The 27,611-nt window shown below is 39.3% G+C and overlaps 1 protein-coding gene across 7 annotated transcripts in view; it reads left to right on the top strand.

The window, feature by feature from the left end:
- Positions 1-27,611, top strand: part of INPP4B (inositol polyphosphate-4-phosphatase type II B) — a gene marked incomplete at both ends in the record, with an annotated part of 291,862 nt that overhangs the window by 146,753 nt on the left and 117,498 nt on the right. For 3 of the 7 annotated variants that reach the window (XM_081999529.1, XM_081999530.1, XM_081999528.1), the window contains one exon: positions 27,208-27,267. In XM_081999529.1, the coding sequence (XP_081855655.1) occupies positions 27,208-27,267 (60 nt within the window). Of the gene's footprint in view, positions 1-14,240; positions 14,292-17,654; positions 17,735-27,155; positions 27,268-27,611 lie in introns of those variants that run through there. The other 4 variants (XM_081999527.1, XM_081999526.1, XM_081999524.1 and 1 more) reach the window with 3 other exon arrangements.

Below are 27,611 nucleotides of genomic sequence, written 5' to 3'. Positions count from 1 at the left end.
GCAAATTTACATCATCTATGGCAAGATGTATCTGTTCCTTTGATTTATTTAGACAGAAATCAAATCTGTCATCTAATCTACATGACAAAATCAGACCTGCTAAAATGTGCATGTGGTTTTTTATCCCCTGCTGTTGTTGTACGCTCACTTTCTAGTGAATTTCTAATATTAATTTTGATCTTTCTGAGAGCTGTTAATGATCTAAAATGCAGGTATCTTCCATAAGCTAGTTTACCTAGACCTGGACCTAAATTAAATAGAATCTCATACACCTCCCCAAAACAACTCAACTTTTAATGAGTTGGCTTGTTTTGGAAAATTAGCTGAGGGTGTTTACTGACAGAGTATTTTTTAAAACTGGATTGCCCGTTCAGTGGCCTTGAAATGCATGCCTTTTTGAAATTTCCAATTCCATTCCTGGTGTCAATTTGTATGTATCCTGAGATATGATACTGGCTTTAAATCTCTGCACCGTACAGTATTTCCTGTCATTTGCTGAGGAAGTAAAGGGTGAGTCAGCAAGCACTGTCATCTTAGCAGAGCACTCTTGGAAGCAGCAAAGGATGCGATAGTGAAAAATTATACTGTGCATCAGAAGTGAAAGAGCTGTCACTGGAGTTCGTGCTATAACTTTCCTGTCTCCTGGTTGTGGCAACTTCATTTAATAAGCTGTAGCGTTGTGGCTGACGTGGATATCTCACAGAAAATATGTCTGGTGGGCTAGAATGGAAATGGCTTGGCTTTGAAACATCAGAAAAGATCACAGAGTGTCTGTTTTCTTGCGTAACTTAACGGCCATTTGAGGGTGGTCTAAGGGTCTATAGGAGTAGGTAGCCTTTTGTTAGACAAGCAGATATGATGGAGGAAACAAATTTTCAGGAACATAAGCTTTCTTGAGTTCCTGAAGGAGATTTCATGTGCCAAAACCAGCTGTCTGTTTCTTTCCATCTCATATCAGCTTGTCTAATAACAGATACCATTTTTCCCAGAAAACATTATCTTGCTGAATTTCCAAATAAGAAGTAGTAAGATAAAGGCAAGAAAGAATCTAACTGAATTCTAGAAATAGAAGCATGGTCAAATTTCAGACCTAAGCATCTTTGCTAAGAATACTGTTCCTAGTATTTTCTGTTTATTTGCTGATAAAGAGAATAAAACAATCCTAGAAAATTGAAACAATCCCAGAAACTTACTATTTCTCAGTTTTAGCAAACGTTCATCTATTTTTTTAAATAGTGAAAATATTTAAATATATTTGGTATTTACTCTGAGCCTCAGGATCTTTTTGCACCATCAGTATATAAATTGTGAAAGAAACAAGAATTACTTTAAAATATTTACCTAATATCTTTATTCACACTTTGTGATTCATAAGAATCAGAATTTAATTATTTACCACAGGCAGCCATGACTATCAAATTTCCTGACCCTACTTATCAGTATGAAAGTAGGGTGCTCATAGCTTGCTCAGTTTTAAGTGAGTTCTGCAAGAGCTTGATCATGCATATAGAAAAGCATTGCCATGTCTTGCAGATTGCAGTTAGGCTATAAAACAAAAAAACCCCTGACAATGTAGTGGGGGAAAAAAAGGGTTTATCATAATATGGCAGTTAAGCCCAGTGACACATACTCAGGTGAGGAAGACCAGTCTTTCTGTAAAACGGTTTTGACATCAGTGTCACGTGCGTTTTATATGGAAGTGACTTAATTTCACTTATAAAACGATGCAGTACTCTTAACATAAACTTGTCTCTGTTACAACTTTGTATTGAGAAGTAAAGGAACTGTGTGATGTCTGCTTTTTGCCTTCTCTTTTAGGTACAAAACTAAAGAGTTTTGTGAGAGTAAAATAGGCCCACGCTGATACCTACTTCCAGTGATACCTACGTGTTGCCTTTAAAGCAGAAACTCATTTAGATTGTGAGACAGATGAGAGGTATATCTTGAAATGACTTCTGAAGTCAGCAGTGAATTTATTCAGTAAATAAATAAATGAAACCCCTTTCAGTTTCTCATCTCAGAAGAGAGAGGGGTTATGCAAAGGTCAGAGCTCTAGCAAAGGTTGTCTCTTTGTTTAAAGGTGGCAGACCAGTAGGTTATTTGTTTGAGCATTTATATACTTAAGAACTTAATTGCAGTTATGCAGGTTTAACTGTTGTAGTCCAAGAACAACATGCTTTCTCAAATGAAAAAAATGAATTTGTGCATCTTTCCTTTGTAGATAGTTTTGGAAACATTTATATTTGGATAGTTGGGAATGTTTATATTTGGATTGTTGGGGAAGTTTATTTCCCCAGGAACTTCTGGAGCTTCCTGTGAGAAAATTCCTTGCTTCCCTTAAGCTTGGATTGTTAGCAATGCGGATGAAGCATGTGGGAACCCTGGACACAATAGTCATTCCCATGACAGTACTGCAGTTCTACAAGGGCCATTATCTGGAGAAGTATAGCTATAAGCTTGCTAAAATGGACTTTTGTTAATAGGTAGATCATGCCTACTAAGGCAAAGAAAATAGAGCTCATAGGAAGCCGGAAAAAAAATTATGTACTCCCTCTCATCTGTCTAACCTATATTTATATCTTCTACCACAGTAAATCTGATGAGCAGTTTTACCCAGAGTTCCCCAAACCAGAAGTGAATTACCATCTCTTAGGTAATATACCACCACCAGACCATAGCCTCCACTATTTCTTAAACATTATCACAAACTGTCGTAAGAACAAAAGAAAAATCCTTATCGATAAATCTTATTTTCCCTGCTTTTCTGGAAATCTATGTGCGAGTCCTTCGAGCTTCCACTTATTAGAAAAAAACTTGGTGTGTACGGAAAGGTCCCGATCTGGGAGAAGGGGTTGCCAGCTGAGAGAACTCTTTACCCATGGAGCTGCTTCAAGGAATAATAGAAATGGGATGAAAAACATCAGCCTCCAAGTACATGGCCCTGTGTTTTCTACTAATGTGGACTTTTTGGATGAACTAAGACTTCATGCATCAGAAACCAATTAAATGAAGAACAGCACAGGTAAATTATTTGACTAATTAGTGACTGAGCAGCAGATATAATGCAGCAGAGAGAGGCAAATGGGATTCCCAGATGAATCCAGGGAACTACGGTCAATATACACAAGTTAGGTCTTTTCTGGAAGGCTGTCAGTAAGTAATGTGATCATTCGTGTTCGAGAAAGATGAATTGGGACTGGAACAGACAGGGCGGTGTGGGGAATGGAGAGCCTATTGTATGACAGTGTATGGGAAAGGCTTGGCTTATTATCCTAACAAGATGAAGTACAAGATGGCATATGATTCCTTTCTTATTAATACATCAGGAGACCAGTATAAGGAACAGAAAATAATTACTTAGCTAAAAGACCATGTTGGCAGAAGAGCAAACGAGTATAAACTCTCCATGAATAATGCTGGGCTGCAAATTAGAAAATGACTCTGAACTATTACAGCAATAATTTTTTGGAATGACCTTCCAGTCAGAAGGGCGGGAGAAGAAATTCAAATACCTTCAAGGTGTAGCCCAAAAATGTGTGAAGGGGGTTTTATTATGTGGTGTCTGTGACAGTAAAATATTGAAACAAATGGTCTGGAAGTTCTTAGAGCCCTGTGTTGCTAATACTTCTTTTTATTAAAATATCAGGCTCTTAACTGCTTTTCAAACTTTTATGACCTCTTTTGGGGGGAGTAGGGTTAGTCAGAAAATGTGTACTCTATGCATACTCTTTCATACGGTAGAGCTGAAGCAGCTTTCTCTGCTTCTCTCAACATCTCCTATGGATGGCTCCCAGCAGGCGGTGCATGCGGGTATCGGCAGAGGGATAACACCAGCTTCTAGGCTGTGGGGACACAACTGCTCCAGCTGCAGAGGGTTTTAAATACTGGTTCTTGTTTTCAGCTGCTCCCATGAGTCAGGACTGAGGGATGTATTTTGTATAGAGTATTGAAAGGTCTGGACTTGTTTAAGGCAGCAAGGTTTTTTTTCTGTGTTTAATATGTGACTAACCTTTTGCCATTTGAATAAATGTTGCAATCTGTTGAGGAACTGGGAGTGTTGGAAATGCCTCTACTAGATGCAAGCGTAAACTTTGTTTCTTCTGAGTAACCGGCTCATCAGTGTAAATGTATCATTTTTAATTTATAGTAAGATTTCTGAAGAATTTAATGCCATTTGTATGGCAATAGGTACAAATTATGAAATGTAGATTATAGCCTACTCAAAAATAGACTGTTTATTCAGTAAAGAAAAAAATGGGAATTTCATTTCATTTTGTCAAGCCATTCAGCATCATAGTGCAGTTTTTACTCAAGTTTTGATGCAGAAGATTGTGTTTTGATAATTTTATATTGCCATTAAGCTCATCGTCTGATCCGTCCAGCAATATATGCCTTAATTTATGTTGTGCGCCATATACTGAGGTGAGGCTGTGTTGACTGGCTGTTCATCAGACAACTGTACGTGCTTTTCACCACCCTTGGCTTGTATCCTCTCAAGTGTCCCCTGAAATAAGTGGTTAGAGTACAAGTTCTTTCCTTGGCTTCTCTACTATGGGTTTTTGGCACAGGTTCTCTGATGCTTATATGGAAATGAGATTTTTCTTTTTTTTTTTTTCCTCTCCAGCTGCCTCAGGCCCTGTGAGCAGTGCTGAATACTTTCATTCTAGGGAGGCTTTTTCCCCTGAAATTCCAGCTTGAGCACTTGGATTATATTCTGCTGCTTCAGGGGAGCAAGATGCTCAGACAGACAGACTGAGAGATTGCCAGATCAGTCATGTTTTGCTGAAGCGATGTGCACAGCTAGATCAGGGAGGGGTGTGGTGTGGAGAAAAAGCGTGTGAGAAAAGCCTGTCTATGTATTTCTACATCCTATTTCTTAATCATTCTGGACTGAGTGTTTGTTGGGATGTAATTTGTCAGAACATCTGGGTTTCCCTGGCTGCAGTTAACTGCTGCTTTTTTGGATTGTGGAGTCTGTCTCAGTGATCTTTGGATAGTGGAATTGTAATAACCAGCCTGAGGTATTTGGATTTGAGTAAGCAACAACTCCCCGTTGGCTGGCCTGTAAAAATGAATAGCCAAAAAAGCTTAGGAATGCTCCATCAGTAGCTTGCTGACAGAAGCTAGAATTTGCCTTCTGTGACTTTTATTTCACATTAAAAGCAAGCAGGGAAGAGCAGGCATCACAAGCACTTTAAGGGGATTTTTACTTTTCAGATTTTGGGGATTGTTCCCAGTGTGCAGCAGACTTCAAAGGGTGATTCCCCGAAATTATGATGGGTGGGAAAAGAACAACTGGCCTACTGGCTGTTAGTAATGACTAAGGACTTCAAACATGGTGTTATTTTATATTATGTAAAAATTATAACTGAGGAAATGCCTAGCATATTCAGTACCCTATACAAGACTACGGAAGGTTTCTTCACATGGTTAGGCTTTGTTCAAGAGAACCAAGAGATGGAGGAAAAGGCCTGTATTTCATTATTTTGCTACCAGTGGTCATTATAATGATTGCAAAGATTCGACCTTTCAAAAAAAAGGGCTGACTAATAAGCAACCAACCAACCCGCAATGCGATGCTGCCTCTGTCAGTCAGCACTTATCACTGTGGGGAACTCTGAGCGGGCGAGTCGCGTCGCTTCCCTGTCATGGCTGGGTGCGCTGCAGCTCAGAACGGATGGTGTTTTAGACCCCTGCAGTGCTTGAACCATCACTTGTAGGTGTTTCTTCATGGGTGCAAACTGAAACCACAGTGCAAAGGTCATCTTTTGCTAGCAGCTGTTCACAAAGGGAGTGATGATCTCATCATGCGCAAGAAGAATGCTTTGCAGCATAGGTCTGCATTAACTCCTAGCTCGGAGTTAACTGGGTGCAGCAATTCATGGCTTTTTCTTCTCCCTGAAAAGCAATGTACTGCAGCAACTGCTACTGGCTGAGTAGCTGTACCCCAAGTTTCAATAGAGAGCAAATTACTAGTAGCAAAAGAGCATCTATTTTTAATGATGCTAAGACTCAAATGTTAATTATCTCTAATTTATAAAGACCATTTTTCTTTGTCACTTTTAATCTCTCACATAACCTTACAGTTGACAGATCTTTCTCAGTGGGGAAAAAAAAAAGCAATTTCAAATAGGTCAAAAAAATTGAATCTAGTGCTCATGCTGTGTACTATGTTAACAACGTAAATAAACAGTTTCTTCCTTAATGTTTTTTCACTGCATAAACTGAAAGCATTATTTTTTTATAAATAAAAGATTATTTAGATTTATATGGGTAGATTTGACAGCTTTTTCGTATTTACATTGACTCCAAGAGATAAATCAAACTTGGGACTTTGCCTTCAAGGTTTAGTTAGTTATCATATGAATAGCTGTGGAAGAGAATAGACCTAGATATTGGGAGGATGTCTTAACAGCGTTTCAAATGTGTGATTTTCAGCTTTGTGTATTTCAGTTTTGGAGCATAGTGGGGAAGAAGCTGCCTATGTGATCTTAGCGCTTTGTGGGCGAAAGACCATCAACAGGAGCTGCCTTTTTTCCTCCCAGCACATCTTCAGTACTTGTAGTTGTGTTTGGCAGTCTTCAGACTGCGTGCCAGCAGCTGAAGCTGTGAGCCATGCTGAGTCGGGCCCTGTACCCAAGCTGTAAGCCCCTCCTGGCATCTGAGCTAGTGGGCCACTGTAGGGGTGTGATCGGTATTGTTTTGCGTGGAGGCACAGTGCGAGGTAGTACATGCAGCTCTGGTGTGGCTGGCAATTATGCTGAGTTAATAAGCCTTAGTGGATCTGATCTGACTCTCTGTAGCGTGTCCCAAAGCACTCATAATTTATAGATTTTTCTGTCACTTGGTCTATTCCGGCTTCCATTTGGATGTTGCAGAAGTGTCATGTTTTTTGTGATGCACTCGGTACAGAGAGAGTTCTGACGTAATCTGTTATTTGTGAACAGTGGATTTCATTCTTTTTTTTTAAGGCAATTCTGATCGTATGCTCAAACTGTAAAAATAAACAAACAAAAAGGTATTTGTAATCGAATACTTAAGGCTTTTATGTTTTTTGTGCTCGTTATTCATACACCTAGTTATGCACCTACGTAAGCTGCTAAATTCTGTTAACCTCGGTCTTTGCTTGGGGGCATCTCAGAATACTTATCATCTTGATACTCTTCTCTAGAAAGCATAGAAAGATGCAGCCTACACAAAGAGAAAGATAGTCTGTTTTAGACAAGTTGGAAAGAAAAGCAGTTTATGATGATTCTTAAGAGACTGAGAAGTTTGTATATTCTATTAGCCTCACGTTATTTCTTGAGAAGTGTGTCATAGTCTCAGTGCTGCACAAATGAATGATTCTGGCTCCACACTCTGCAAGAAAGTCATGATCAAACACTGCCTATAAAAAGTATCCAACTGTATGCAGAATCTTGTGCCCTTCTATTTGATCCTTTCACATAAAAAAAACAGCTGAAACTGTCACTTGGAATAGAGCAAATAATAGCAACGTACATATAGTAAGGAAATAGATATATAAAATACTTTACAAATCTTATTTTGTATTTCATTATTATATTATATAATAAACATATATATTATACCACTGCAGAAACATTGCAGTAAAGTTGATAATAGCTTTATGTTCCATTTACTTGTTTTCATCTTTAATTTAATTTTAACATTTGTTACTGTCTTTGCATAGCAACTTTTCCATTGGAACTATTAACTGTGCAATACTACATGCATGTCTATTAGGAAAATATTTTCTTTTTTGCTTTTGGAAATAATTATGCACTAAAGGTTGGAAAATGGCTGTATTAGCATTGTCCTCCATCCAATAAGCAGGTATCCAACAAAGTATTGATGAAAGTGTTTTACTTTGCTGACTAGGCTGTGTTGAGTGAACTGTTTAGCAAGTTGTTAATCTATATGATGAAAATAAATAGCTGGTAAATATACAGTGTCCCATCAATATATTCTTTTAAAAATGAATTTGCTGCATGTACTGGAATGGGAACTATTCTATAAAAGCTGACTGATACTGTTGCAGAACCTAGTAACAATTTCAGCCCTTTTCAGCTCACCCAAGCATATACACGAAGCTACAACTTTGTTGACTGAAAAGTCACAAGGGATATAGTTACTCCCCGACTTTGATGGGTGGTCGCAGGCAGGCGGTGGTGGTGAGGATGGGGACTGACTGCCCTCAGCAGCTGTCTGCAGAGTTGTGGTGGTTGTGTTCGCAGAGTTCAGCGCTCGCTTTCTGTGCAAAAGGGCCTGTGGGGTACAGAAAGGTGCGGATGGTCACCGTCCCAGAGCACCTCCAGCTAACGTACAGGTAAAATGGTCTGCACGTGTTGTGTTCTTACACCGCTGCCAGGGCTGTACTGAGGGAGTGAAATTGTGAGTGCCTTTCTTGGAAGGTGCTATACTGAAAGAGTGTAAGTCAATTTTTCAGTGACTACTTTCAGCAGTCTCCTTTATCCGATGTTTTTCCTGATGCGGCGTGTACCTAGTTGTTGTGAGATGCCAGGCGCGTGTAACAGTGGTGGCAGCATTCGAGCAGCCAGCAGCAGTACTGGGAAGTCAGCGGAAGCGGCTGGTGATTTGATGAGGTAAATCTAGAGTAAATGAGAAAAGGATCTAGCATTATATCTTTGCAAAACTTAAGTGCCTCCCGAACATGGCCTTTGCTCATTAACTGAAATGCAAAGGCTTTAATTAAGGGCAGGCACAAAAGTTTCGGTAATGATAATGATTCAGTCTTCTGAACTTTGGCAGTGTGTGTGGATGTGGCTTAGACTGCCATGAATGACAAAAAGAAATGGTCTTTTCAGTTGTACAAAGCTGCCTTATACTAAAAGACCTTTAATTAAAGCTGAATTTAGCATTTATGTCTAGAGAAATTTGACAGATACATCTGTGATAAATACAGTAGAAAGTATAAGGATAGCTAGTCATTGCATATTATTCTGTATGAGATTTAAAGAAAACGGAGTGTGTCATGAGTATCCACTCTAGTGCACTAGTGTTCTTCCTGGTACGACAAGCTGTGGTGTATACAGATAGCTGTATTATTTTACAAACTAAATCACCAGAATGAATACTTGCCATAAACATTTTACATTTGACCTAGATTACAAGCTGTCTTTCTTGCTTACTTTTTTGATCTCTTCATATATCTTTTGTCTGGGAAGGCAAGGCTGTAATGTGTGTTTTTCCAGGGAAGTTCAGTCTTAGCCCAATTCTGATTAAACTCGCCATTCAGAGGTTTGCATTTTGCTCAGGAAAACCTAGAGCAAACAATGAGAAAACTAAAATTCTAACAGAGTAATGGATGCTTGAGATTAAAATCTGCCTTTTTGCTTGTATTTATATTTTGTAGTTGTTTTAGACTACTATTGAGGCCATTAGGGAAAGGTTGGTTAATCACAAGGTTTTAAGAATTACAGCAGTTTGTTTAATCAGTTTATGTACTGGAAGAATATTTGCTCTTTCAAATCCTTTGTAATTCCCCCCCCCCCCCCCCCCCTTCATTTTGTGGATTGGGACTAAAGCGGAGTTGTTTCTTACGTTTTATATTTGGTTGTGAACTGTCTGACTTTGTGTTTGTAATGGTGCTTGCCTGGGCCTATGTGAACATCTCCTAATGGGACTCTGAGAATTGCAGGATTCTGACAGTTTAAGTATGTTTGGGAACTCAACCAACAACATGAAAGGTACCAGACTATAGCTCCCATATATGTCTTTATATACACATATATGACTTCTTTTTTAATGAATATTTTAAAACTGTTTCTACAAAAAAAAAAAAAGAACATTGCACACACTTGAATAAAAAAATCCAGTTTTCTTTCAAGAGAAGTGTATTGCAGAGAGGAGAGAGGCACAATCTGATGCCAGACCCACCAAACACAGTATTTATGTACATCTGGCTGTATGACTATTGGTTATAAAGTGGTTAAAACAAAATGAAAACAAATCAACAAACAAAAAACCATGTAGCTGAACCAAAAAGTATTTTAGAACTGAAAACTTAAGTTTGTGGATACTTTTTCTACTCTTTTCATTGTGACACTAATGAAATTAAGCTTGGAACTGTAAGCAAGCAACAGAAAACTTTTCCTTATTTAACTCTATTTGGAATTATGAAATGTGCTTTTGTTATATGAGAGGCTTATACTTCAGGTTTGTCAGGTTCTGACATCTCTTTCCACTTCTTTGCTGGATCAGAAGAACAGAAATAAGTTCTCCTGAACTGAGACTTTATCCGGCAAAAGAAGGAATGAATATTCTAGGATTCTAAGTGTATGTTTGATTCCATTGTTTTCAATAAGCATAGAAGATACTTGGGCTTCCTCTTTAAAGCACACTTCAGTATCATGCAAAAACAATTACACATTTTAAAATACTTGCTGAACTGTTTCTGCTTTCCAAATGTTTCTTCCTATAAATCAGTGATGAAAAGGAAGGTTAATTCTTAAATTGTTTGTGTTTCTTGAATAAATAACCATAATAATAATAAAATGTAAATACCTCACTGCCATGTTAAGCTAGATATTTCCTGTTGGAGGACAGCATATAGAACAGCATTCTGGCGGGGAAGACGACCGGCCTGGCTGAACAGGGAGATTTTCCTGGGACTCAGGGAAAAGAGGAGAGTTTATCACCTCTGGAAGAAGGGGCAGGCAACTCATGAAGAGTACAAGGATCTTGTTAGGTCAAGCAGGGACAAAATTAGAAAGGCAAAAGCCCAGCTAGAGCTCAGTCTGGCCACAGTTGTAAAGGGTAATAAAAAATGCTTCTACAAATATATTAACAACAAAAAGAGAGGCAAGGAGAATCTCCATCCCCTACTGGATACGGCGGGGAACATTGTCTCCAAGGACGAGGACAAGGTTGAGGTACTTAATGCCTTCTTTGCCTCAGTCTTTAGTAGCCAGTCCAGTTATCTGCAGGGTATTCAGCCCCCTGAGCTGGAAGATGGGGATGGAGAGCACAATAACCCGCCTGTAATCCAGAAGGAAGCAGTTAAGGACCTGTTAAACCACCTGGACACCCACAAGTCTATGGGGCCTGATGGGATCCACCCGAGAGTACTGAGAGAGCTGGCGGAGGAGCTTGCCAAGCCACTCTCCATCATTTATCAGCAGTCCTGGTTAACAGGGGAGGTCCCAGAAGACTGGAGGCTTGCCAATGTGACGCCCATCTACAAGAAAGGCCAGAAGGAGAATCCTGGGAACTACAGGCCTGTCAGCCTGACCTCCGTACCGGGGAAGATTATGGAACGGTTGGTCTTGAGAGTGCTCACAGGGCATCTGTGGGACAACCAAGGGATCAGGCCCAGCCAGCATGGGTTCATGAAAGGCAGGTCCTGCTTCACCAACCTGATTTCCTTCTATGACCAAGTGACCTGCCTGGTGGATGAGGGAAAGACTGTGGATGTTGTCTATCTGGACTTTAGTAAAGCCTTTGACAGCATCTCCCACAGCATTCTCCTGGAGAAACTGGCAGCTCATGGCTTAGACAGGTTTACTCTTTGCTGGGTGAGGAACTGGCTGGATGACCAAGCCCAGAGAGTTGTGGTGAATGGAGTTAAATCTGGCTGGTGGCCGGTCACAAGCGGTGTTCCCCAGGGCTCGGTTCTGGGGCCGGTCTTATTCGATATCTTTATTGATGATCTGGATGAGAGGATCGAGTGCTCCCTCAGTAAGTTTGCAGATGACACCAAGTTGGGTGGAAGTGTTGATCTGCTGGAGGGCAGGAGGGGTCTGCAGAGGGATCTGGACAGGCTGGATCGATGGGCAGAGGTCAGCTGTATGAGGTTTAATAAGGCCAAGTGCCAGGTCCTGCACTTGGGCCACAACAACCCCGTGCAACGCTACAGGCTTGGGGAAGGGTGGCTGGAGAGCTGCCCAGCAGAAAGGGACCTGGGGGTGCTGGTTGACAGCCGGCTGAACATGAGCCGGCAGTGTGCCCAGGTGGCCAAGAAGGCCAACAGCGTCCTGGCCTGTATCAGAACTAGTGTGGCCAGCAGGAGCAGGGAAGTGATTGTGCCCCTGTACTTGGCACTGGTGAGGCTGCACCTCGAATCCTGTGTTCAGTTTTGGACCCCTCACTACAAGAAGGATGTTGAGATGCTGGAGCGTGTCCAGAGAAGGGCAACGAAGCTGGTGAGGGGTCTGGAGCACAAGTCTTATGAGGAGTGGCTGAGGGAACTGGGGTTGTTCAGTCTGGAGAAGAGGAGGCTGAGGGGAGACCTTACCGCTTTCTACAACTACCTGAAAGGGGGTTGTGGCGACGAGGGTGTTGGCCTCTTCTCCCAAGTAACTAGCGATAGGACGAGAGGCAATGGCCTCAAGTTGCGCCAGGGGAGGTTTAGATTGGATAGTAGGAAAAATTTCTTCACTGAGAGGGTGGTCAAGCATTGGAACAGGCTGCCCAGGGAGGTGGTGGAGTCGCCATCTCTGGAAGTGTTCAAAAAATGTGTGGATGTGGCACTTCAGGACATGGTTTAGGGGACATGGTGGTGCTGGATTAATGGTTGGACTTGATGATCTTGAAGGTCCTTTCCAACCTTAGTGATTTTGTGTGATTCTGTGATTTTACCAGCTTAAAATTATGTAGAATCTTTGGCCTGGCATTGATACCCCTTCTTCCTATTAAGAAATGGATCAGCTGTAAGTTATTTCCCCAGTCCCCAAAAGGGTAAGACAGGTATCACCAGTAAGGCAATATTAGTAATTTTATTTTCATTTGTGACCTGAAGTATTTACAGCTAAATTTTAGATACGAATTTTGTGTTGAAAATTTTATACTAGTGTTCTGTAGAAGGCAAAATGCCTCGGAGTTGCTACTGTTAATATTAGTGGAAAAAATCCAAATGTTAAATTACATCCAAATGAGGACTCGCACAGATTTCTAAAGTATGCTGGCCCTCATTAAATTAATTATAGCATTTCTTTACTATCTTCAGGCTTTTGTGGAAAAAAAATTGTTCTCACTGTAGAGAATCAAGGTAAAAGAGCTGACTGAGAAAAGCTGTGGTTCTACTTGTCATGTTTCTGTGGTAGATTTTTGGTTGGCCCTTTCTAACAACGTGTTGTATTTAGGATAACAAACAGACAATTACAATTATCTTTGTTTCAAAGGAGGGTTTTCTTTTTGTATAGTAAGTTGCAGCTAGAATAAAAGAATTGAGGGATGCATTTGAGGGCCTGGGACAGAATGGGTCTTTTCCTGACAGATTTGCAAAACGAGTTTGAGTTTTACTTTGAAATCAAGCCAAAAATTTGTCCTTGGCGGGGCCGTGCTGTAAATGGATACCTGTTATTTAGGCTAGGTAATTGAACAGATGTCAATGCTCAGTACATGCCTCCCTTGGGTGTTGCTGAAGCTAGCATCCTTTTAACAGCAAGCTAATCCAGTGAGCTGTTTTGGCTCAGGCAGACCATGTTAGAGGGGTGTTACAGAGGTTTCCTTATACCTTTTCAATCTCGTTTTTACTGTTTAACAGTTCTCTGTTCTCAGCCAACATTCAGCGATAAAAATACATAGACACTAAGGCCTCCCTCCCCAAATCCTGTGCTGTGCTTTGGGAGGTACAGAGGTAAGAGGAAGTCAGGTTGTCCCATACTTTTTCTTGTGAAATGAAATGATGTACAACGGCAGCTCCACCCTGCAGAAAATGCAGGGACAACTGGAGGCCTCATGTAGGGGAGAATACAGGGACTTGGCTTCTATGAACGCCTACAAATACCTGTCACCTCAAAGATGCTCAGGAAGTGGTAGGGAGGAGACAGGGCCGTACGTTGTGTGAGACTGGGGAAGGCAAGTACTTAATTGGAGAAAATACTTTTTAATGTACTGTGTTCTTTCATTTGTGGTTGAAAATTTTGGTTCCCGATAATGACTCTAGGTGAAGAATTCTGGCATTGAAGTTAGAGCCAAAGAGTATGATTTTAGGAAAACAACAATTGAGTACCACCTTTTTCCCTTTAGAGAGTCAGGAATGTTCAAGAATGATAAATGGGTAGTGGTGAGAGGCTTTCTCCACAGGAACCAGAAGATACTGTGCTTAAATTATTAATTAATTGTTATTAAAGTATATATACATACATATCTCCCTTTATCTCCAAAATGTAGAAAGTATGAGGAAAAAATTAATGAGCACTTCTCTCATTCTTATTGGAAAGTAACAACAAAAAAGTAATAGGTTTTTTGCCTTTTTTTTTTTTTTCTTCTTCTCTCAGGTCCGCACCAGTGTCCTACCTGATCACAAGGAGCCAAGAGCAGATGTTGGAGTAAGCAATTTTCTTCATTAATTGTTTTTTTTTTTCCCCACCTCATCAGCAGACACAGACATCCAATGAAGAGAAATTGTGTTCTACCCAACTGCTAAACAGGAGCTGGCGAGCTTTTTTAATAGCAGAAGTTGGGTTAAATGAATAAAAAAATAAAGGCAGGAGTAATCTCAGTGATTGATGTAATCCCATTTTACTTGATGTAATCCCATATTGCTTGAAAATCCTTTTCAACTGAAATTATCCAGGGGCAAGCACAACTGTCTAGACTTCCTGCTACTGCCATACAAGCAATCCAGATAAGATAGAGAAGTTGGAATCATGTTGACTCAATGAGCCTGGCCTGTCACCTTCTGGTTTTCATGTGCAGAGTATAACAAGTTCTGCTGTAAGAGTTGCCTTTTGGTTCACTTTAAGAAGTTGCACTGGTGACGTATGGAGGACTTACTTTTCTATGTAGGTCTGTAGAACTTTTGGAAAAGATATTGGGATGACATTTCTGGGTCTGAGAAGGCTAGAACCTTGCAGATAATATGGATGCCTCATGGGTATGGGAAGTGTTGGTTCTGCTAGAGCTGAATGAAAGACCAAACACCATCTGGTGCAGGTATCAGACATATGTCTGCAAACATTTACAGTAACTGGATTTTAAAATTTTTGTTGACTTTCCTGCATTACCAGGGCTTCCTTGGCATAGTTTCCAGGACTTCAGCTAGTGTTTGAAAAATCTGTAGCTTGGCAGCAAGTTCAATCTTAGTGAAATAATCAATGTGTTTCAACTTTTCATATAGCTATTATAAAGACTTTTCTCTTTGGCTAGCTGAGATTATTCATCAGACTACTCAAGGCACCTATTCTAAGATTTATAATCGTAAGTACCCCGCTAGCAAAATTACAGAAGAACATTACTCATTAAACAGAACTGCGGTTCTGTTTAAAGCCTACTTTTCAAGCCTCTCCAAGTCACATGTGCAATGGTAGATTCGTTTGTAGACTGCCAGTTCAGGCCCCAGGGTAGACTATTTGTATCTAAATCAGTATGGAAAAAGTATTCCCTAGCGTTGTTTGAAATTAGACCCCTTGAACATTAGCATAACTCTCTTCATTTGGGTCTTGGGATCATTCACAATTTTATTTAACTTTGCAAATAACTCCTAATTGCATCGTCAGGCAAAGAAAATTTTGTTCTAAATAAGCATAAAAATATGAAACAGACAAATAAGTAGAATTTTTTAAGCCCATAAAATTATTAATCACCTTTAATTTCATGACCCTGAAGAACTAGATATGACACTTGGAGATGGTTAGTGGCTACAATGACCAAATGTATGAGCAAGCAGTATAATTCCTCTTAGCCCTGATCATGTGAGAACTCTGACTTATGGTTCTTGAACGGATTTATAGTTCTGTTGTGCTACAGAAAGAAGCGCCAAGTGACCCAACCTCTATCAGTTTCGTTTCAAATATCCCTCTCCCTCTTTCCTAACAGTAAGGTTGCAAGTACAACCACTCAAATGCCATGAAATGCCGGAATAAAGGTTGCTATATAGATGTTGTGCTGCAGAACGTGTTCTTACTGTACTAAGAAGGTAACTAATCTGAGCTAGCTGTGCCACCATAGCGTTTTGGTGAAGGAACACTGTCATGTTGACTGATCTAAAGGAAGACAGAACGATCTGTGCGTTCACTCTAGCAAGGCTGTGCATCACTGTTTGTCACACCTGGACCTATTTCTTGTAAAAGTACACATTTCTTTTTGGCAGTGAAAAGTAACCATGATCTTTGCTTGTATGGCTGTGGTATTTTTCTCTGTATATTTCCTATAGGCCTTTTTTCTTCCTTCTTGTTCAGCACTTCCCAAATCCACTGTTTTGCCAGCCTTTCCTAGACTCTTAGCTTGTGTCTCTTTTCCTTTGCTGCTTGAGTGCCGGCCAAAGCCCAGGCAATCTAAGCCTGTGCCATTGATAGGAAGGAGCCTCTGACGACTTAGTTTACCAAAATGGAGACCAGTGTTGGTGCCTACCTAAATTGCTAATTGCTATGTGAACTGTACATTTTATATGCAAGAGAACCTATCTTAGGGTAGACCTTTATTGTTCGCATTCAAATACTCAATCTCCAGCTGAAATTATATTTCCTGAAAGAAAACAGGCTGCAGGGGTTTTTTAACAGAGGAAGTTACGCTTCTCAGTAGCAACAAAGTCTCTTCTGTTTTTTCCCTGAAGGGGAAAATTACTCCTTGCCATGCAGCCTGTGTTGACTCAGAGCAACTTGATTCTTCCTTAATTTGTATATCGAAGAAGATACATAATTTGGCCTGGAATTTTACTTTGCCATTCCAACAGTAGAGTAAAATTAGTATAGTGTAATAAAAACAAACTTGGTGTACTACTGTTTTCTTGAAAAAATTCAACATAGTCTTATGATGTCATTATAATTTATTCAGAGCGAGTGTTATTGTGTTGTATATTTGAAAGATAAATAGATAGAAAATGGCTGTAGACTGCTACTGTCTTTCCCATTCTTCCCAGGGCAAGAATACTTATCATTGGCCAAGTTGACCAAACGAGATTTTAGCAATGTGCAGCAGGATATGAGCAGAGGTTAAAAAATAACCAAAAAGCAAAAGAAGATGCCTTTGTTTTCCTCTTTGCACTATTTTCTTGGTGATGTGTGAAGGTGATTTTGATAAAAGGAGAAGATGTAGTGGTGTAGATAAATTTAATTTTAGACATTCTAATTTCATTAGCACATTTCTCTGTACTTGTACTGCAATGAATAGGTCCACCTTTCAATGGAAATAAAGGAAACAAGTACTTACAAACATTGCCATAAACTAGAGGAATGTAACATTTCTATTAATAAACTTGTGCTGAACTCAATGGAAAAATACTTTCTTAGCAAATACATTCATATTTGGAATACATAGATGGTAGTGCCTAAGGTTTTCTAGAGCAAAAATCATAGCAAGAACAACTTTTGTAAAACACTGAAAAATTAGCATTTCTTGCAGTTTAGAAATATAGAAAGAGGAAGATGCAAGTTGTAAATTGCTGTACTGAATGAAAATTTTCCTGTGGCTGTACATTTTACAGTCTATTATTTTGTCAGGTTGTCAGATGGTTCTTAATGAAAAAGAGCTGAGGATCCTACCTGTAAACTCGAAGTTTAACAATTTATTGATAATCATGCTACAGGTGCATAAAAAATTACTACCATATAGTGTGTCAAACTAGTGTATTGGAATGTAATATTTTTCTAGATACCAAAGAAAGATTTCCAAGTGTGAGACCAAAACAAGTAGGAATTCAAACTTCAAAAATTAATGGACATGTTATCTTTTCTTTCTGCTTTGTTTTGTAGCGAAGCTTCCTGGGCTGTACAACTTTTAGAGTAGGAGACTTGGTAAAGTCAAAGGAGCAACAGTTGACCCTTACCCTTAGGTAAGTGTTTTCCTCTATTCTAAACCATGTTGAATTAATAACCCATGGCATTTTGCCTCCAGAGAAGAGCTGGTGAAGTGTATAAGAAAGCAAGTCCTATGCGGAGCGGCTGAGGGAAGTGGGGTTGTTTAGTCTGGAGAAAAGGAGGTTGAGGGGAGAGCTTATCGGTCTCTATAGCTACCTGAAAGGAGGTTGTAGCAAGGTGGGTGTCAGTCTCTTTTGCCAAGTAATAAACAATAGGACAAGAGGAAATGGCCTCAAGTTGTGCCAGGGAGGTTGAGATTGGATATTAGGAAAAAATTCTTCACTGAAAGAGTTGTCAAGCATTGGAACAGGCTGCCCAGGGAAGTGGTTGAGTCACCATCCCTGGAGGTATTTAGAAGATGTGTAGATGTGGCACTTAAGGACATGGTTTGGCGGGGGACTTGGCAGTGTTAGGTTTACAGTTAGACTTGGTGGACTTCAAGCCCTTTTCCTACCTAAGTGATTCTATGTTTGCTGCTTTACTGTGTTTGAAACTCCATATTACTTTAGGTATATTAGATATCAACTTGAAGTGCTTCTATTTCTACCATGCACAAAGCCAAAATGAAGTAGCAATTCTTTAAGCTGGAGCTTGCCATGTGTCAGATTAGAACAAGTTAGTAATTTTTTGGTATGATAACCTATGGATGAATTGCAGGGAACTTGAAATAGGGGATGTTCTTTCGAAGTTTCCTTTAGAAAGGGGCATAAGTTTCTCAGTTTCATTTGATGTGTGTAGTTTAAAGAATTAACACTGTACACAGTTTGCTGGTTTGGGTACTAGGCGTATTTAAAGATTGTGGACCCAATGACTCAAGGCTTCTCTCATGTGAAATTTGTTGCAGTCTTTTAAACCCATTGTTACATGCAGCCAAACTCAAATGTCAGCGGCAGGGTGACATACAACTCCAGTGACACAGGGTCCAGAGTCAGAGCCAGTGTTCAGAAACTAGGGCTGGGCTGAACAGAAATTTCTTAAAGCTGTGCACTGAAAAAAAAAAATGTCAATTTTCACCCCTGATACTGACTTGCATGGGTTAAGATGAATCAAGGTACAAATCAAAACTTTTTGAAGGTTAGGGGAAACCTTTTCGGCAGTGATTTTCAGAATTAATTCTTTGGACTTTATATAGTGCAGGAATTTTGTTGAGCTGATTTTTGCAAGCACAATGGTGGCTTATTTGGGATTACTGGGTACGTACAGGTAAGCTTCACAGAGCAACTGCCCAAACTCACCATGTTTCTACATAAGCAAAATTTTGTGTGGAAAGAAGCTGTGGCTGGGAAAACTGAGACACCAGTGTATGTTCTGCCTGGGTTATTGTACACAGGTGCTGTAGAAAAGTTGTGTTACATTCTTTACCCTGTGCACATGAAGCCAGCCTCGATTTGGCTGAAGGCCCAAATTAGGACCCATTCAGCGATGTTGTGGTACTGTTGCTATGTCAAGGATACTGCATGTTTTTGAAACAGACGCTTCTTGAAGTATTTTGGTTTTGTTACTGCACCTGCCTTACTTTTATCACAATAGTAGTTGCATACGTCTGTGTAGTTTACAGGGCAAAGTTAACAAAATGCCTTGATTTTAATTTCTCCCAAACACAGAAAATGCCATGCCTAACAAGCAGATAACTTCGTTTTCTAACAAACAAAACCAATCAGTTAACATGTGACCTGACTACTCTCTGTAGAAATGTATGGCTAGATAAAAAAATACCAACGTAGTGTTTGTAAGAGTGTGTTCTTAAAGAATTTCAAGTTGTCTCGAGTTCTTTGAGACAAACTTTGCCTCTCTGATTGACATACTGAAAACTTGATATGAAAGAATGCCTCTAACAGGTGCCGTAATAACTGACAGAATGCAAAGTTTCCTGAAACTTCGGAAAGAGTAAGTGTTTTGTATCTAACCCATCTAATTTGTAAACAAAGTTCAGATGCATAACTAACAAATAGATGACAGATTGTTGGGTTAGTTTCAGCTGAACTTCGAAGCCTTTTCAGATTTGCTTTTAATTAATATTTTTAGTCTTGTATGTCCTCTTTGTGCAGCTAACACTAGAAGACAAATATTGTACCAATTCAAATTAATTTGCAGATACATTAAATAGTAGGGGTTAGTTTGGTGGATTTTTTTTTTTTTTTTTTTTTAGAAAAAAATCCTAACCTTTCAAATGTGGGACTGTTTCCTGATTATGGCTATTCAGCAGCATAAAATCAATAGAGATTACCCACATTTCTTCAACGGCAATTTAACCAGAGCAACCTAATAATCTAAACTTGCTTTTGTCTAATTGCCATATTATATTAGTACCCCTCAGGAGGATAGGGGATATACCAAGGGCCTTGTCAGAGCATGCAATTCTATTTGATTTTTGTTGATATATTTGGATGGGAGTTTACCAGGGAGTGCTTGTGGTTGAGATATTCTTTTGTTACATCTGAAGTAGAGATTTAAGGATCCGGAAGTTTCTCTGTCGTGTGCCTTGTAAATATTGGTGTAATTACAGAGTCAGGTTACTTTTTCACTGCCTTTTTTTTTTAGTTATTTTGTCTTGCCATTGTCTTTCTGAGGTACAATGGAACAATATAAAAGTGTTTTTAAAGGAATATTCTTGTATTTTTCTCAGTTATTTTGTGGAGGGCTGGCATACATCTACAATTCCTTACTGTTGACCAACTATGCTCTACTTTTTCCCTTTCCCCGCTATTGTACCTTAATAGTGATTAGGGACACAAGTTACAAAACCTCTGCAAAAGAAGCTTTTATTTTGATAGTCCTCCCTTCTATATAAAGGTGCCCTAAACTGATGGATGAATGTTTATTGTAGATATGTGCACCTATATATAATCATCAAAACCTGAAGATGTCAGTTTATAGAATTGCTTCGATGCTGGCAATGTACACAACTGATGTTGGCAGAGGAATTTAGTTACTAGAGACTTGGGATTGCAGTTTCCAATATGAAATTTATAAAAACAGAAATGCTTTCTATAGACTTGAGTGTTTCATTTTCCAGTGGTAATGCAATGCTACTTGCTTCCAGCTTTCTCATAGGGCTGTGATGATGAACAGGATAAAATGAGCTATTGAATAAAAGAAAAGCCATATTCAGTAGCAGAATGTTTCTTAATATTGACTATATGTTACAGTGTATCCAATTAAAAAAAAAAAAGCAAGTATACATCCTTTTTTATTTGTCAGCGAGAGTTAGGTATGCTGATTGCTATTTTAGTAATTAATACTGATTTATTTTTTTAATTGTTTTACATTTTAAGTTCAGTTTAGAGCATCATTTTGCTATGCCTTTCTTTTAAGAGCAGTGTAATGTGGTTTGGTTTTTTTTGCTTGGTTGAGTCTGTGACCTTTTGTAAAGTGCTAGGAATTAGTACTTCCATTAACTGCTTCCACTGTAGTGGTAGTTTGCCCTGTTTCCGGGAAGGTCCTCTTTAGTTTGGGTGATTTTGGTATGATTTCCCTTAAGTTTCATATATGAAATAGCAAATTAAAAAGATAATAGTATTCTTTTGTGCCCTCTGTAAAAATAAGGTCCATCTGTCTGGGATACTCCTCTGAGTAGACAGTACAAAAGTGTAAGTAGGCTATGTCAACATGAAGCTAAGGTAATACCAATACCACTCGGATTCTTTGGTCCCTGTAAGCAGGAACTGCATAGCGATGAAGCTAACCATAAAAAAAAAAAAAAAAAAAAAGAACTAGGATGGAGTGCATGAATTACACAGATTATCTGCGAGAATGTGCCTGTTCCACAGGCTGTCTGTCAATTGTGTACTATACAGACTTTCTTTAAACTTGTGGCTGTACTTGACCTCTTGGACAATATCTATATGTTTATCAATCTGCTTTTTTTAGCTGCCTTGTTTTCATCGATCTTGGGCAGGACCGAACCTATTTCCTTTAAATAAAGGAGATAAACCATACTTATTTTTGGAAAATATATCACTCCAAGACTCCACTGAAGAAAGTCCCTCCTAACTTCCCTCATGTCTAACACTGTCCTCCAAGCATCTTGTAGTTCAGTGGGGCAGAAGACACGTAACTGCACTTCAGCAGTGGTTACGTTCACAATGTTTAGTTAACTAGAGAGAATTTGAAAGCAGCACACTAATTTTTGCAGTCGTTTATGCACGTATAACTTCCTTAGCAAATGATGACTATAAAATACTACATATTTATCTGCTTTTCCCTATTAAAATTCAGTACAAGTCGGCCTTCAACTGCTTTTATTTGGTCTCCATCCTGAAATTGTTTCTTGGCTGCTTCATGTCATGCCATCCACCTCAGGAAGCAGTTGAACAACAGCTTGGCTTTAAAAGCCAGGCAAGTCTCCCATAGAATTGAGGTGAAACTTGTTTTGACATGAAGCTTAATCAACAGTGCATTAAAATCATGAAAACCGAGAAGGAATTGAACAGTGCAGAACTTTGTTCCTTCACCTTAGAATGCAACTGAGTGTTGTTTACCACTGGACTTGTTTAAAAATGGTATTGATTGTAATAGGCTCTAATGTGAATTCACAGAATAAACACTTCTACACAAGTACAATAGTTTTGTGCTTGCATATTTCAAAAGATATTGCATCAGTGGAGAAAATTATTTTATGACATGTATACTTGTACTAATTGCATTTATGGTGTATTATGCATTGCAGAAAGAGTCTGCCCGCTAGACTGAAAGTCATGCAGTTTGTTTTTGAGGCAATCGCTTGCTTTGTCATTTATAGTTAACATAGCTATACAAATACACAGTCTGCTGTCTGCTTCTCTTTTTCTTTGTATTCTTGAGCCTTTTTTTTTTTCCCCCTTTGGAAGAAAGATATGGCCATGGGAACCAATTAGCAGGCCTAAATTTGCATATTCAACATGCAGTAATAAGACTTGATGAGAACAGCATTGGAGGCAAATGGCTGCTATTCTCAGTCCATCTAGCTCGCTTGCTTTTCCACCACTAGCTTGTTACCTTCTTTCTCTCTGGTTGCCTGGGTCAACGTTTTATCAACAGAAATATTTAGGTGGGCATGTATTCCTGCTGCTCATGGTCATGCTGGCTAGCTCTTTCCCTCACATTTAAGGGAACTGATACTGACCTGGTGATCCTTAAGGACTTAGGATGGTAAGGAAATCCATGTATGTAATAAACTTTAAATTAATATTAGACGCATTAGTAATTGTATTAAGCATGAGCAGATTTCATGACGGCTTCAAAAGTATCTGGATTTGGATCAGCAAGTAGAACAACATTGTTGCTTTTAACAGTGATAGAAGTTGGGTTTGTTTTTTTTTTTAAGTTTAAAACCTACTGTTTCACTCAGAATCAGCTCTGCTAGGTTTATTAGAAGTTGGATCCTTGGTGACTCCAGCTTAGGTGAGTGCAGACTGTTGTAGGATTATGGCTGTGCTAGGTGGAGTGAGCACTGCAGTACGCAGTGATGTTGGACTGAATGGCTATGGAGAGCCTGAAACGTTGCCAGCTTTGCTGCCAAAGCCTGTATCCTATGACACCAGATTCTACGTCTGGTTTAGAAATCACTCTTCCAATACTTTGTCTCTTTCATTGGTCATATTCCCAATGCAGATGGTCTGTGGACAGACATCAGGTGATTGGTGCTCCTTGGCCCAGGCTGCTAAAAAAGGATCAGCAATTTTCAAACTCCATAAACCTGCTAGAGTTTGAGCCATATATGGGCTTCTTCACATTGACACTTTTTAATTTTCATTGCTGTATTCCCTACCCCCACTGTCCCTATGCAGTTTTGTCAAGGTCCAGTCCTTTGTCCTGTGGGTCTATAATATCTCGTCTCGTGACTGTAAGTAATTTGACACAGGGACAGTCTTCACTGCACCATGTGAGTGCAGAGTGCGCTTTTCAGCTTTATTAAACTACAGCAAATAAGCTGATTCTATCCTAATGCATTGTGAAGTACCTAAAACCAACTAATTATTCTCCTGATACTCTGTTGAACAGTGTGTATGTGTGAGATTGTCTTTTCCACTCTCTCCAGGCAAATGGCATGAAGTACGTGTGTGCACGCAATACTGTTTCTGGTAGCGCGAAGTAAAATAATACAGATTTTTATTTTATTTAAGTGTGGTAGCTAGGCTTTTTTAATTTTTCCCGCTGCATCACTTCTGTTTCTCACTTATAATTGTCTTTCAAGTGAAATTATAATCTCACAATGTTGCTTGAAAGTTTTAAGTGTATGAGGTGTCTGTTTGAAGACTCATGCACCAGTGGTATTTTAAATTCAGTGTCTGACACAGCTAATGACAATTTCTCCCTGGACATTTATAGAGCAGTTTGTTGATCTGTGTGCCTGTAACATTCAAAGGAAACTTTGGGTTTTTTGTTTTTTAAATTGTGTTTTCGTATTTCCATGTGGAAAGATAAGAGAATTGGAGGAAGGAGTACAACTACAATGCAGCAGTCCCACTGTTTACTTTTATTCTGTTGTATTACCTTCTCTTGCAGATACTGCATGTTTCAGATTGTAATATTGCATATGTATTGGACCAGGAGTGATTTTGAGAAGAAAATAATTGAAAAAATTAGAAATTTAAAAAAGTGAAATTAGATCAATCATATTTTTTAAATGTGTACGATGAAAACTTCCAAATACATATTGCTACTTGTGCAGGCAAGCAGTGCAGTGCTTACTGCCCTGCTGAGGCCAAGGCTCCAATGACAGCAACGAGGGGGAATATTTAGTGTTCTGAAGAAAAGGAGTCAAGGACTGAGAAAGCATAACTGGCATTTCCATTTTTATTTTGTTTTACTCAAAAAACATGCCTCATTGACTTGTATCAGTTTATTTGCAAATTGAGCTCCATTTTGCTCAACCTTTGTTTACACTCTTAACTTACCCTGATGTAATTTTAAATCAGATCTGTTCTATGTAGGTCAGTCTCAGACTTGCAGATCTCTTTGGCCTTGGAAAAATGTGTTGCCTAAAAAAAGGATGGGTAGGATTTTACTTTTCAAAGTCAAATGAATGCAACGTTTTCCTTTCAGACTAGGATAACAGCAAAGTGCTGTTATCCTAGTGTGTCAAGTCAGCCTGGTAATGAGGTCATGCACTTGACACTTTGACAGGGACACGTTAAGCTGTTGAAAAATTTTCAGTCTTACAGCCACATGCTTACTCTGATTCTTAAAGGTATATGTGATTTGCTAACATCTATTGTATTCCCATTCTCCTTGGAAATGCTGTAGTCCGTTACAGGAAGGAGAAAACGAAGTCAAACCACTGATCTGCAGCAACGCAGGGGAATGTTCTTCATTCAGCTTCAGCAGACACTTAAGTTGTTCTCAGGCACTTGAAAATTATTATGTATTTTTGCTCATAAACACCCTTTGGACATTGTACCCTTCATCATCGTTACTTTTCGTTACTTTTTTTCTACCCCGTGACATTTTTTTTTAATACTTTGTTAATTAAGTTTGGTGGCTTTGGTTGCAAGGCTATCTGGAATTGGTTCATTTTTAATTGTTCCTTTATTGTCAGTAATGAATTTGGCTTAGAGCAAATGAAGTAGTGACACATGTAAAATATGAAGAATTATGTGTATTCTGCAACGTTTTATATAAGAACATATTTAATTTGTGTAGTTGCTAGGAGAATGTATTCCACTGAGTCACGTATTAAAGCATAATGGTTTGCAACCAAAATAATTATTTAAATCTGAAATTTGGGTGTAGCTATATTTTGAGACTTTACTGTAAAAAATTAGTGCTTTTATTTAGCATGATATGTAAGTCTCCATGCCTGAAAAGGCTAATGTATGTGCTTAACTTTTAGTCAGTGTAAAGAGCTGGCATACTCTGAGTTAATTAAGGCCTTAGACCGCATGCAGAAATACAGATTATGTAAAATTGTGGGAGCTCAGTGCTGAGACAGGGTCCTCGCGCCTGGGGCTTGAGCAAGCGCTCTGGGAAAGCCTGCGCCTGGGCAGAAGGCAGCAAAGCTGAGCTGGGCCGGCCCTGCCCGAGCGCGGGAGACGACGCGCGTCGGCGCGGTGCTGCGCGGGGGCTCTGGGCGCCTGGGAGGCAGCAGGAATTGGCTCACAGAGCCGTCCTGCGCCAGCTGGGCCTGGGGCTGTACCTCCGCCCAGTCCCGCACTGTGCACGTCCGTGTACCAGCGGGCCAGCGCTCGGACTGCAGTCTTTCTCCTGGCTGGTGAAATGAGGAGAAGGGTGTTTGGGGGATTTTTCCTTCCTTTGCTGATGTAATGTGAGGACTATTTCTGAAAATTCCGGGAAGGGGTGTCTGTGTTGAAGGGGCTTTTGATGTTTTCCTACAGTGAGGATTGCCCTAGGAATGTGGCAGTTTTTGATGGAAACATTTTTCTACCATTACTGTTTCTGAAAGTCGTTTTTTCTTTTTTATTGCCAGCCTTCTAGTCCCTCATCTATGTATTTATTTGTTCTGCTTCATCACTTTGCTTCTGAAGTTATACACAGTATTGCCCCAAACCCATTTCTTTTTATTCTTCTTCCTCTCTGTGCTTCTGCAATTCTCCTAAACTTATTCCTGTCATTTCCTTTTGCTGATTTTTGCTTGGTGGCTGTTGTTATGCTTTCCTCATTACTATTAAATGTTCTGTTACCCTTCTTTCCTTCCTTTCCTAAAATCCAGCTGTTCAGAATAAGCCAGGGGAGATAGACTGCGTCATTAACCTTGGTGTTTTGCTACCAGCGAAAGCTGAAAAAGCAAACCCTTGTTTCTTCCAAAAAGTAGTGAGCAGTACTCTTTTTTTTGGAGCTGTAAATCTGAATTGCTATTTATTTTTGCCTGATAGGAAGTAAATTATATGTGGAGATGATAATAAAGAAATTTACCTGGAACTATATTATCTTCTCCCATATAGTTAAAGAAATGGGACTGATTCTGAATAATTACTTTGCTAGAAGAGGAAAAGTTATACTCAGGCTAGTTTAATTATTTTGATTTAGGAGGAGTTTTATTAATATACTGAGCATGTTCTCTCTTTGCCGATTATGTTGGGAAACAAAGCAGTGTACTGTGCAGTGAGATTGCAGGTCATAAGTGGGGTATTGCTGTAATACGTTGAAGCCCTTTCTCTGTCGGTCCGCAGACAGAATAGTATCTAGCATGAAAACTTGGCAATGTTCGTGGATTCTTCCACCATTTATAGCACTTACCCATTCTCAGTTTCATGATGAAAACTAATTGCTATAAAGAATTTGGAGAAAATACAATATGCCTCACTGTTAACATTTGCTTTATGATTGTAAGTAACAAGTTCAATAGAGGTGACTGTAGCTATACAGAATGGAGAGGGGACTAAATGTTTATTGACAATATTTTTACTGAAGGAATGTGGTGCTGCAGGTGACCCAATGCCATGGATTTTTTTTCAGGACTTCTGATGGTGGAAAGACAGTTGGTACCATTGAAGTCAGTCTTGTGAAGATGGGAGAGCTAGAGGATGGGGAAACGGACCACATCGCAACAGATGCCCAGGATCAAAAGGTATAAACTCAGTTCATTGCACAAGTTAATTACAATGATCAGCTGCACCAAATGCCTAAATTACTAATTCCAAATTGAGTTAAGGACTTAATCAAAAGTTTCTGGAATAAAGTAGTATGTACATTTAATCTCCCTAAACTAAAAATAGTTATTCATAAAAATGTACAGGGTAATACTCTATCCTCAGTTTCCTAGTCCCTCCCCTTCTTTAGGAAAAAAAAGAGCTGATTTTGACCTCAACTGATCATATTTAATCACTTCTGATCAAAAAACTGTCCACAGAGATGCCATAAACCTGACTTGTTTTTCCCTTGGACAGTTCCTCTGTTTTCTGCCCTTGAAGT

This window comes from Phaethon aethereus (assembly GCF_964289735.1).
Source record: "Phaethon aethereus genome assembly, chromosome: 4".
In the NCBI taxonomy this organism is placed as follows: Eukaryota; Metazoa; Chordata; class Aves; order Phaethontiformes; family Phaethontidae; genus Phaethon; species Phaethon aethereus.
This window is presented reverse-complemented; position numbering and strand designations above follow the sequence as displayed.